At 49.0% G+C, this 12737-nt stretch overlaps 1 protein-coding gene across 1 annotated transcript in view; it reads right to left on the bottom strand.

Moving 5' to 3' along the window:
- LOC142771816 (uncharacterized) overlaps positions 1 to 7707 on the bottom strand; it is a 17511-nt gene extending 9804 nt beyond the window's left edge. Inside the window, exons 1-2 of the mRNA XM_075873703.1 lie at positions 7323 to 7707; positions 1327 to 1589 (exon numbers count right to left, since the gene is read on the bottom strand). Coding sequence (XP_075729818.1) covers positions 1327 to 1589; positions 7323 to 7625 — 566 coding nt within the window. The 5' untranslated portion in view covers positions 7626 to 7707. The remainder of the gene's footprint in view (positions 1 to 1326; positions 1590 to 7322) is intronic.
- Positions 7708 to 12737: the final 5030 nt, after the last annotated feature.

Raw genomic sequence — 12737 nt, forward strand, 5'->3', positions numbered from 1 at the left:
TTGCGTGCCGGTTGCAAGGCTTGAAGTGGCGAAACCGGAGGATTCTGAAGAGTATAATCTGGTAGCGCTTAGGTTATTTCTATAGGACTTAGCTAGATGATACGAGTTCTAGTTTACTGCTAGGCAATCTTGGGTTGCTTCAACGTGTATTCTCAGTGCAGAGATGTTCGAGGCTGTCACATACACGACACGCGATGTACGAACTTCAGAGATAGGAACCATGGCGCTGAAATCAAGCGGTCGCACCTCTCGCAGGTTTACGTGCACGTCGTCCATTGGCGCAAGATTTCCGCCAAATCGGGGTCTTCTCGCCGGAGCCGTTGCTTTCCCGTTTCCTATTATTGATGTACGCGCACTCGGCGTTTTCGGCTTGCCACCGTCGCTTTGCAGCGATTTTGCTGGGCTAACTCTATAGTGCCGTCTTCATTGTTTAGTGAGATTAACCAATAGTCGTGACTCGAACCACTTCGTGATAGCGTTTTCTGCCAGGCCGCACGCGCAAGCTACCGCTAGCTTAACTAAATAGCTTCGCTATTAAAAGTATGCCAGATAATGACGCGCGCTGTCGAAGGGGCGCATATTTCTGCTTCCTTGTCATCATCCTCTCCGCGTGTACCTTTTAGTGCGCTCGATAATGCAAAATGAAAGAGAAAGTGCTCGAAGCGTGCAACAAACCCCTGTAACTACACTTCTGTTTTACTATGTGTAAACATTTTTGGAGTGGTCGATTCGCGAGGCAGCAAGTTCTTTTAATGAAGCCATATTTGACGATTCCTCGGAACACAGTTGCGAGACCCCTTCAAGGTTAATGCATTCGTGTGTAGGAGATGCTCAAAGCTCCCGTCTATACCTTACGTCCCGCTAGCTGATAGGCTACAACTTGTGCCTTGGTTCATATTATACCCTTCGGTGAATCAGCGCATTACTAGACGGATACGGACTGTGATAAAAGTGGTGCACAACACATGCAATGAACATAGAGCTCCATGACAATTCACTACTCAACGTTGAATTCGCAACTCATCATATTGAAAATATGTACTCTGACTTAACACAGCAAAGTATAACAAAATCTTAGCAGACGTTTCACCACCTATGTGGGTAGCACCCTCAGATGCACTGGAGACGCCACTCATCAGTTGTGAAACGTCTGTTCAGTTTTTGTTGCATTTTATTTTGAGTTGGAGTACATATTTTAATCATGAACTCATCCGGTAAAACATTTTTTTACTCATCATATTGCCCCTGGTAACTCAACGTTAAGGTTCGTTTTCACTGAGCAGCGCCCGGGTTAAGTGAACGGCGGACGTCCATCGAAACCCTTACGTTATTGCTTGGAGCAGCGTGGAGTCGGGCCAGGAGGACCCTTGGTGCGGACAGCACGAGCAGCAGCAAGTCTCCTTCCGGCTGTTGTCTTCTTGGGCTGGCCATTGGGCACAGCCCTGCCAGAGAAATAACGCAGCAGCCGCCAGCGTGGTGTGCGTGGTTGTTGCCGGAGGTTGCTGCTCCCACAGATCGCGTACAGAGTTGATACTCTTCCACAGAGTCGCGTCGAGAGGCTCACATGGAGGTGCCGTCTCTAGCGCCATCTGCACGACGGCGTCAACGAAATTATGCATTTTTAGATAGATAGATAGATAGATAGATAGATAGATAGATAGATAGATAGATAGATAGATAGATAGATAGATAGATAGATAGATAGATAGATAGATAGCCACTATCAAGTACACGAGATTTAGATGAGGCCCGTACACTTGAGCCGAGATGTTACGCAAGTATGCTGAGAGGCCCGTACCTTTCAGTAAGCTCGTTGTTTCGATATGGATTACACGGACACATGAAACGTGTTTGTGCCATTGTGACGTCACCGCGCTGCTCTGCTATTAACTGAGCTTGCGCCACTTGCACGTGGGATGTTTTTTTTTTCGGAGCCGCGGATTGTGTTTGGCTGCAAGAAAGATGAAGTTGAGTGGATGCATCACCAATACTCCGAGTCAGGGGCTTTGCAGGGACAGTGTTCTGCCTTCTCCTGGTAATATGGTTGTCCAGCAGACTGAAACTACCGTTCGTGCTGACCACCCACGTGTCCGCCTCACAGTGGGGCATCTGGCAGAGGTTTCGACTGTGCCAGAAAGTATACTCCAAGCTACAGATGCTGAGGCTTTATGAAACGCACATCCCAAATTATGTACAAGTAATACATCCTATCATTGCCCCACCGCGGTGGTCTAGTGGCTAAGGTACTCGGCTGCTGACCCGCAGGTCGCGGGATAGAATCCCGGGTGCGGCGGCTGTATTTCCGATGGAGGCGGAAATGTTGTAGGCCCGTGTGCTCAGATTTGGGTGCACGTTAAAGAACCCCAGGTGGTCGAAATTTCCGGAGCCCTCCACTACGGCGTCTCTCATGATCATACGGTGGTTTTGGGACGTTAAAGCTCACATATCAATCAAATACATGCTATCGTTGTATCACCAGAGTAACTATAGATCACATCCTATGGGCTTGCGCAGCATTTAGTAAACCAAACTGACGTCACGACCTTCAATGAAGACTTTTTATTGGCGGACGGCAATGCTCAGTTCTGGCCTGAACTGGCAACACGGGCTTTTTTTTTTTTTGCGGGGGGGGGGTGGGGGGTGATACCGCCTATCTCTGAATCCACCACCACAGCTGTTCCCTGACCATCACAACAACTTGGAGCTGGGCAATCATGCAAAGAGCTCGCGGTCATAGGCGTCGGCCGGGTTCTGCACTAGAAACGCTAAGTATCACCGTAATACCTCCCTCCATCACTTCTTCGAATCCAAAAGAAAGGAAGCTTTCAAATAGGTCCATGAAAATTGAAGCAATGACGAGATTTTCTGTTGATTCCTGGACTTTGTAAGGAAAAGGGGCATACCAGTCAGTCCGTGGGTTGTAATATTTAGGGCTCTTCGGCCGCCGTTAACGCAACGCTAGAAATCCGGTGGGTAATAACCTTGACGTCGTCAATCGATGACACCACGCAAAATTTCGCCTATAGCATCTCGAAAACAGAAACAGACCTGCCAATTCTTGGGGCAGTATTCTTTCATTAATTCCCCCTGTGATTTACACCACCAGTATGGCATTTCTGTGGAGTTGGAAGCCACGAAGAAAAAGCAGCTTGGTCGAGGACATGCATGACGCCGAGGCGGGCTGCGGGGGTAAGCACAAATTCATCCCGAGTTTTTTTTTTCTTTCACGAGCCAAAACACCGTCAAACACGACATTGGTTTAGATTGTGAGCTTATTTAATGAGTCGCAGAATTAAAGAAGTAATTATTATCACTTCACGACTACTAAGCCCATGATGGTTTAATTGACGCCATGCCTGTAAATCTGTAGATACTTACAGCAGTGCCTCAACTTTCTGTGTATCTTTTTGCTGTCCTAGTTATTAGAAAGACATGCCCGAAAGCTTCTGTGACAAAGATAATAATTCAGTGCTGAAAGATTTTTTATTTATCTATTTACACTCGTACCCACAGCGCCATTTAGGCATTACAGTGAGGGGGGGGGGGGTTACACAGAGAATTTATAAATCATACAGAGAATTTATAAATCATACATTCAGGAACATTGGTAGTGAAAAACTAAGGAGAAATAGCGGCATACATTGTTGTCAATACACATGAATTACATGGCTTAAATTACATGGCATGAATTAAACGTTGAAGGCAGACATCCGGATTAATAGAGATACTGTTGTATCTCTATTGAATTCAGACATGACCCTCATCATGACCCAGGCAACTACCGCCTTTGCGCGGAACATCGGCAGACTGATCACTGTGGACCTAACTGCCTGCAGGGACTTCCGTGCGCTATTTCGACCACGGCGTTTCCACGCCCGTCGACTCGGTCACCCGCGCCGGTATGTCAGCCACACTGCAACGCTCAGGTCGGTGTTCCATCGACGGCTACGTCCGGGCCAGAACTGCCAGCCCACTGCTCCTTGTCAACAGCCATGTCGGCGCAATGTGTGCTGTTGGAGACGCCGCCGCATCCTTTATGTTTCAGTACTCGGTCGTCCTTGTTCCACTTCAATGCACAGCACCATCTCGCCACCATCACCGGCTCGGCCTTTTCGGCGCCCTCCCACGGCTCCACCTGTGGGTACCTTTGTCAGACACGCATTCTCGAAGCACCGGGTGCGCTCTCGAGTGATCCTGCCAAGTCATCGTGGGGCGCTCGTGTTTATGGCCACAGCGACCCGGCGCTTCCATCTTTCTTCGCTGCGTTTCTCCCAGTGTCGCCCGCCAGAGACCCACTGGTTGCCGATTGTCCCTTCCCGTTGACGACCTGGACTGCTCACGGACCCCGTTTCGTTTTGCAAACCTAACTCGCTTGTATATACGCTCTCATTATTTTCATTCCGGCTTCATTTCTGTGGGGGGGGGGGGGGGGAGTAATCTGTAGCGTCATCATCATCGCCATTCATTATCGTCATTTTTCTAGCCACCGCGCTGCGCCTCTCGTGCAGCTCAAGCAACAGCTCGAGGCGCGAGCGGAAAAGATCGAGCTCACGCACCTGGCGGTTTGGACGCTGCAGCCTCTGCCGCTCCGCTTCGGCAAATCGCCTTTGATAATAAAGTGGCGAGAGAACGACACGACCACGTTGGCTGCCGTCCCATCTTCCTCTCTTGCTAGACTGTCAATAGCAAAAGTTTGCGGGATGTGCAGCGCGTGGTGGAGAGGCGGATGGATGGATACGGCTGTACCCTTTAGATCGGGCGGGAAACTGCACGGCTGCGCCGCCTACCGTGATGTGCACAATGATGTTAAGGTTATCGGCCGCGGCTTCCGAGATTAGATTCAGCAGTGGCTCGCTGTTACAGTACACTGTACGCTGTAGCGTTGTCTAAACGCGCCGTTGCTAATCACCGAGGCCACGTATGGTAGCCTCGACACCACACCGCGTCAGAGTAGACGGCGTAGCAAAGCAGCTTTCCGCCGTTCCGCCACGCACTGCAGCTCCCGCAGACTTTTGCTGTTGATAGTACGTGAAATGCGAGGCACCCCAGTTCCATGAGTGAAAGTCACACCTGCCCCCTGTGCGCACCCCCTATGTCGAGGTCGTTTTCTCTCATGTTCAAACTGTGCTGCAGCCACAAGGTACACCGCGTTAAAAAATACGGACAAAGTGAAGACACCACAAGCGCGGAACTCATATTTCATTTCGTCTTTTCTACCACCGCGCACACGGTAACTGTAGCGCAGTTTAAAGATCATTCAAAACCAAAAGAATCGACTGTCGGGCTAGTTGGTCGCGAATAACTGGCTGACACTACTTGTGCTAGAAATAAAACCGTGAACACGGGAGAAAAGCTGGGCCCCCGAATTCGAACTTGTTCGCAAACACTCCTACACACGCCACTCCATTCACGTGTGCGCATACGTGGTAAAATGATATACACGTGGAACTGTTGCCTGCGAAGATACAGTTGTTATCATTGCTTGTCAAGTCTTGGGGCAATAAATCATTACTAGTAACGCGTTACTGGTGACTAGTTACCTTTTTGAGCAACTCGTAAGTTTGAATAGTTATTTTGAGTAGGATGAACTTGTTACTGAAACACTTGCTTTTTAGACAGCAAGTGTGACGGCAAATATCGTTACAGTTACTTTTGCTTTAATAAAACATTATCCAACCAGAAAACTCTTTAATGACCGACTTAAACGCTTTTCATTTATTACAAACTTCTTAGTTACCATATCCTCTTCACCTTTCAACTTTCCACCGTAGGGCTCCCCTCGCAGTTTTGGGAAAGATGTGCGCAAAAGGCAGTTTTTGTAGTTCACTTGTAAAGTGCATGTCGTAAAGCAATCACATTGGCACCGATTCCCAAGCTATGTCTCTTATTGGAGTGGAGGGGGGTTCATGTATCCTTTATTCTTTATCCAGAAATACCCTGCTTTGCCCAAAGGCGTGTAAGCGGGGGGGGGGGGGGGGGGTTACAGCTTTGAAAAAAAAAAACAAGTCTTCGTTATGACAGCACACTTGGTCACAGGACAATTGATTCCGCTCTTGTACAGTATGAACAAAAAAAGAATTAGCATAAAGGTTCGTTCCAGTCCGGTATTCTTGAATCTTAAGGCCATGATCAGACCGTCTAGACAGATAATGCGGTGGTTTAAGGTAAGTGTCTTTATTGATGCCAGTCTTCTTATGGTATATCTGAAATGACAATTTCAAACGCAATTTTCTTCTGTCACTTTAGTTAGTAGCTCTGTTCTTATTGTACCGGCGTTAGAGCATTCCTTAACCCCCGAGGCTTCGAACTATAATGCTTCTCAACAGGTGGCCGGAAAACAGAAGCGCGAAGTGGCTGAAGGTCAGAAAGCCATGCACTAGCAAATGATTTTTTCAAAAAGCTTCTTTCTAACTGATTCCCATAGGTCTGCTTCAAATTAACACAATTACTAACAAAATGACAAATGTTCACTGCAATATGCAGGTGGCATCTTCTGGCAACACAAAAAAAAAGAAATGGCCGTATATGTCGATCAGTGCATTAGTCACATATGTCCTTACAAAAGTTCGTATACGCTCAGCGGACGCAACAGTTTCCGAACAGGATCTAATTGGCACGCCTTGAACAACATTGGGAATTGACGTCAATTGTGAATCGACGTCGTCATCACTCATTACGAACTTCCCCGTACCTCTCCGTACGTTTTTGTCAATTTATTTCTATCATTTGGTATTTGAATCGCTACCTATTTTATGCGAGAGTAACGATGTTACATTTAGGTAACTGTAACACTGTTACTTTGTACTGGTAACATGCCCGCGACTGCGCTTGTCTTCGAGCATTCTTCCTTCTATCCATCATTTACATTAAAGATGCCTCATCAAAAGCGAAAATTGACCGGCGCATACCATGTGGGCAACAAGAGTGATTCGAGAAATGATCATCACGCGTACCACGTGAACTCATGACGTAACAGATCGGCAAATTTAATGATGTGAAGATGACTTCACTCTGACGGTATACGTGGTGGCGTCGTCGTATGATTATTGCGCGGTGAAAGGCGCAAAACCAGATTACGCGCGGATAGCACACAATGCCCGAGACCATTGAAGCCCTGCGAAAATCCGTTAGTTCCAGAAAGCTTTCGGAGAGGGGCGTGGGGGCTTCGACACATTGACTTGGAAGAAAAAGAAGATTGCCCTTGCCTTCGAGTAGACTGAAGCGAATGCTTGAGGCGCCCTTTTTGTTGCGCTGATTTCCTGACTACTTACGCGAAACGAATTATCACAGCAGCTCACTGCGCTGAGCGTTCCATCCCTCACCTGTCCGAGTTGTCCGTCCGGCGACTCCAGTCGGTGAAAGGCGAGCCACAGGCGGCGCGCCCTCTCGTGCATGTCGCCCGAGCACCAGGCTGGGTCCGCCATGAGGCCCACCTTGAGGACGGCCAGCCAGACCAGGGGGTGGCGGCCGTCACCGTTCGCCGCAGCCGGTGCGTCGCGGTTGTCGTCGACGTGCTCAGGTCCCCTCGCGTCGACCTTCAGGTCAGCCGCTGCCGGCGGCCCAGCAGGAGGCTGGCGACGGCTGCTCGCCGAGGCGTCTTCGAGCTGCTTCGCTCCTCCATCCATTGGGGAGAGCCGACAGTCGAGCGGCCGTTCGGTGCACAACGGTGGTCGCCACAGCCGCGAGCTCAGCCTGCTGCCGATGCCGCTGGCCACGCCGGTGAAGACGACGATGAAGTCGAGGATCGTCAAAGTAAGCTGATTATCTCTAATTTTGCTTTGCTTTTCAATCATATTCACTTGCGGGTGTTCTTTTTTTAGCCGTGACGACACCAGTGAGTTAATTTTTTATACTATCAATTTCTAAACATATTCGACTGTAAAACAATTTCATCTTTAAAATAATGTGCTGCCCATTTCATGGCCGATGCCCCACTGTTTTTTGCAAGAAATCACTATGGAACAACCAGCCGACGAGCTAAACTGGCTTATCTTTAATTGTCCTTAGAAAAATGCTCCTCTAGAAGGTCAGATCGTGCCATACTACGATGCCGAATCTCCCCACTGAGCTTTCACCTACACAGGTCTGGTCTGATGAAGTCACTCTTATGTCTCCATTGAGATGAGGTTGAATCTGCACAACATATCCTGGTAACGGACACAAGCTTTGCAAATGAAAGAAAAAGAATCCTTGAGAAGTGCCTCTGAAGAATAGGCTTAAGTTTATCGCTTCTTGTGGTCCTATCCTTTGGCAATATTGCGCTGAATTGTAATCACAGGTGAAACTAGATGGTAATATGTGCAACTATATGTAGAACACATGCACTTATTAACGCGATAGCGTTAAAGAGCTCGTTTCGCAGAAATTCCAGCGTCGGCGTCGTTGGTTGTGAGCGAAAAATCATCATAATAAGCTTGACTGAGAAACCTAGCATGACGCAAGTAAAATGATAATCCATCCACCACACCCGAAACTGACAAAAGTGGAAAGCGTGATACTGAGATTCCTGCGAAGCAGCACATAGACACATGTGGCCCTAATGCACCGTCTCTACCCAAGAAGATATAGCTCTATGCGCCCGCTCTGCAGCGTACCACTGGGTCAAAGTGCGGACCTTTCTCACTGGGTCACTGGGTCAAAGTGCGGACCTTTCTCACTGGGTCTTTCTCACTGGGTCAAAGTGCGGACCTAACCAGGGTTGTTTTGGTCCGAGTGGGAATCGAACCCAGGTCTTCAGCGGACGTACTACCACATGGTCACGGGTGTGCTCAAGAATACAGTGAAAAGAACTTCCCCTGCTTAGAAATGCAGTGCTTTCATGCTTTACAAACACACGCGTCCTGTATACATGCTTCACGATGCAACATGAAATATTGCAGTAATAACGCGTGCTACAAGCGCCTATCACCAGCGGGCATGAAGACATGTGAGTATAACAATGGCTTCGTGGTTGAGAGCCGCTCACTTACTACAAAAGGAACACATGCTAATGCACCTATTCCCTTAAGGCCACGTACTTGGTGCATAGCGTGTTCGGAAAGGTTTCATGCACTAAGTGTTTCAATTACGCACTAGGAACAGAATATCGCTATCGTGGTGAACTCCTAAAGTTGAAGTCTTAGGGTCTGCAAACTTTTTTTCCTTATTTTTGTGTGATCATGTGTAAACACCAAGGGAAAAAGTACTTGTTAACACTGCTCGGCGCAAGAACGCTGGAAGGTGCGATCTCTGGTTGGTTGTGAAACTTTATTGTGGTGCTGCAAGGCGCGCGTTAGCGCGCAGCGGGCGACTCCCACGTCGGGACCGTTAGGCCGAACTTTTCGGTTGCTCCGCAAGACTGCTGGACAGCCCAAAGTTGGTCGACCAGGGGGGAGCTGCGTAGGGCCGCCTCTCACATAACCGAAGTAGTTTCCCGGTTTGTGTACATTGCCTTGCACTCCCAGAGCATGCGTGCCAGTGTGGCTACGTCCCCACATGCAGGGCAAGCGTCATTAGGGAAAACGTTAGGATCAATAGCGTGAAGGGAGCTTAGGTTAGGGTACATGTGCGTCTGCAGTAGTCTGAGCGTAAGGGTCTGTGGCCTATTAAGTTTGGGATGAGGGAGTGGACATAGTCTTCAAGCGAGGTAAAAACGTTTTGTTATTTCGTTGTACGTGGCAGGCACGTCCCTGTTTTCCGCAACCCCGTTGTCCCCGAATCGTTGCCCGGAACCGGCGCGGTCGGTTAGCGCGCGTGGGGTCCTGTGGGCAGACTCTTAGAGATTTCGAGGAGCGCCTTCGACCTGTCCAACATGTGCCGGAAACCAGATAAGTACGTGATGCTTGATACTGTCGCTGCCGCCATGCGCAGGACTTTCTTGGAGATGACACCGCGCTCGAAAGCGCGGATGGCTGACCTTGAGTCACTGTAGATGACCTCCCTTTCCCCGTCTAGAATGGCCAGGTCGATGGTCACTTGCTCGGCAATCGTCGGATCGTCAGTGTGAAAAAAAAAATCACCGACCAAGCACTTGATGGTTAGCCAGTGAAAGCTGAAAGGGCGTTCAGCTGTGGTTTCAATCCAACAGGGCACTGATGCATTTAACACTTAATGGCTTCATGTTCGTGCTTCTTAAAGAAGTTAGGCACATGTTTAACTAGGGTTTATCATGCACAGTGTTTATTCCACATGCCGCACACTGTGCCTCGCATGATCACGCTCATGGAAAAGTGTAATGAGTGGTTAAATGCATGAGTGGTTGTTCTCGAACCACTTGCACTGACAGACGTCGCAGACGAAGCCAAGGTGGCGCTGGAATAGTTACCGCCAAAAGCGGGGCATTCGCTCTGGCGAACGCGCTCCCGTAGTCATCCCATTGACGCCGCAACACCGTGCCGCTGCAAGCGTTTGACATCGCGAGCTAACATAGGTTTCCTGGCATAAGAACCCTTCCCGTTTTCTTTGAATTTGCATAATAAAAAGTTTTCATCATCGGTGGCGTGGTTTGCAGGATCCGTCCGTCACCGGTTGTCACATTCCCGTTCACAATTGAGCGCGGCTTGGAAGGCTCCCGGATCATCGGTAAGCAGTTGCTGTAGGCACTCGGTCTCCTGGGCCTGTTTTTGCGACCTCTCTCTGTGACCTCTCTCTCACGTTTCCACTGTTCGCGCTCTCCTAGAGTTGTCCGTAGCTCACCCATGTGGAAGGTTTCAGGAGAAACTGAGGCGCGCGTGCTGGGCGCCATGGCCTCGGCAGTGCGGAAGACGTCACTCACAACTCAGCCAATGGCGCACGTGTTTGGGTACTACGCTACGAACCTCGTAACTGATAACCGAGCCAATGGAGACCACTTGGGAACCGCTGCCGGACGGTTTTTTGTTTCTCCTGAGACGTCAGATTCTGCCCAGGTGGCGCTGCGAAAAGCGCCGCCACCAGCGCCCCCATCAACGCGCTGGCCATAAAAGGGTAGTGCAAAGCAAGCCATCCGCAAGCGAACGTGCATAGGTCCTCCTTTTTCGTTGGTCTTGAGGTGCGGTTTTCTGAAAATAGAGGGCCTAACAAGCTTCTTTCTTCAATACAACCTCGCTTCAAAGAAGTACGAAGCTCATCAAAACGAACGGCGGTTACAATGCGAAAAATGTTTCAGCTGTTTCGGCAACTGGCCCGTTAAGTGCAAGCGAGCATTGCGTGACATCGAGTTCCAGGCAAGCACTCCAGCGTTCGTTATGTAACGCCTAAATACGTTAAACCTGGGCACACAAATAATGTTATAGCGACGAAGTGCATACAAGAGCAATCTGTATTACTATCAATGGTACGAAGCTCCCTTAATTCGGCATGAATAGCCTTGGAGATTTTCACCTTTGCAGTTACATTATCTATTGACGTCTCACTTTCTGTGCGTTGAAATGTTTTATTACGCACGCTAGAATGATTTGTTTACGATTGTCATCCGTTTGTATATGCTGCAAATTAAGGATATATGCGTGTCCACTACTTTCTCGGTGTATAACGAAAGGCAAAACGGAGCTCCGGCAATCGCGGAGATGAATGACAAAAAAAAAAAAACACTGATTGTGGTCACGATCATTTTGCGATTTCCCTGAAGGGCGTACATGTTAGCATTGCCTAGTTAATGCCGGAACTTCAAGCCTTGAAAGCACTCGGGCGCAATGCTGGGGAATTTCTTATTATCGTTGGTCGTGGCGTGTGCGATGCTTATCGCGCGCATCACCTGTCTACAGCTGCACGCCGTGCACCACAGTCAGAGGCTCTGTTAAGCTTCATAACCAAAGTTAGCCCGGTTCTCCATCGAAGGTGTTCAAAATAATAACAGGAGGCTGTTACGACCGTCATAATTATTGAAGCTTTTCGGCCTTTGTGAACGGGACGAAAATATTTCGACGCATTCCAAGCAAGGGTGTGCCGTCAAGACGGGTTGATTTCCTCTCGGCAAAACCTGAACAAGGGGTTCGGGACTGGTTCGCGCAAAGAAAACGCACGAGTCAAGAGAGGATTGTGAGGTCGACTCATGAAAGGCCATTGTGTTTGCTGCGAGCAAGGCTTTCGAGGAAGACAAGGAGGCAGCTGGACCATTTTCAAGGTCACCGAGGATCTGGAAAATCTCGGAACCAGCCTAGTATTTGCAGTTCAGGCTGCAAGCTAAAGCCAAATTGGTTGTGGCTGCATCTTGCGAGGACAAGTGGAGCCCCGGGATATGTGCAGCTAAGCCGCAGCTTCTAGCGAAAAAACCAGGAATGGAATGTGGTGGTGGTAGTGGTTAGAAGATGAGAAAAGGCACCCAATTTCTGCAACCCGGTCGGGAGCACGGCGCAGTGCCTATGTGGGGGTGAAGAAAAGGATAATGCTCTATTTGCTGCAGCCCTTGCCGGAGCTCGCCTCGGCGACGAGGGATTAGTTGACTACTAATCCTTCCCCTCTTTCTCCATAGGATCGGCTGAATGGGGTGACATATTTTGACGGTATGCTGGCCCACCACTACATTGTCCTACCCAAACAGTCAGGCAAGTTTGACACGTGTATTGGCAGCCGGTTTTTCGAACCTCACCCAGCTTCCAGAAGAATCTTGGAAACCAAAATGATCGGACGTGCGCGAAACTTGGTGACGTGTGCGAAAACATTGATGCAGTGCTTTAGTGACCATATTTGGGCATCGTGTGGACTCTGCCCTCTCTGCATGCATTGTGTGGTGTCTTTTCTCTCCTTCGTGGGTGGAGCACCTAGACCATGGAGCGCCC

The sequence above is a fragment of the Rhipicephalus microplus genome, chromosome 9 (assembly GCF_043290135.1).
Source record: "Rhipicephalus microplus isolate Deutch F79 chromosome 9, USDA_Rmic, whole genome shotgun sequence".
Classification (NCBI taxonomy): domain Eukaryota; kingdom Metazoa; phylum Arthropoda; class Arachnida; order Ixodida; family Ixodidae; genus Rhipicephalus; species Rhipicephalus microplus.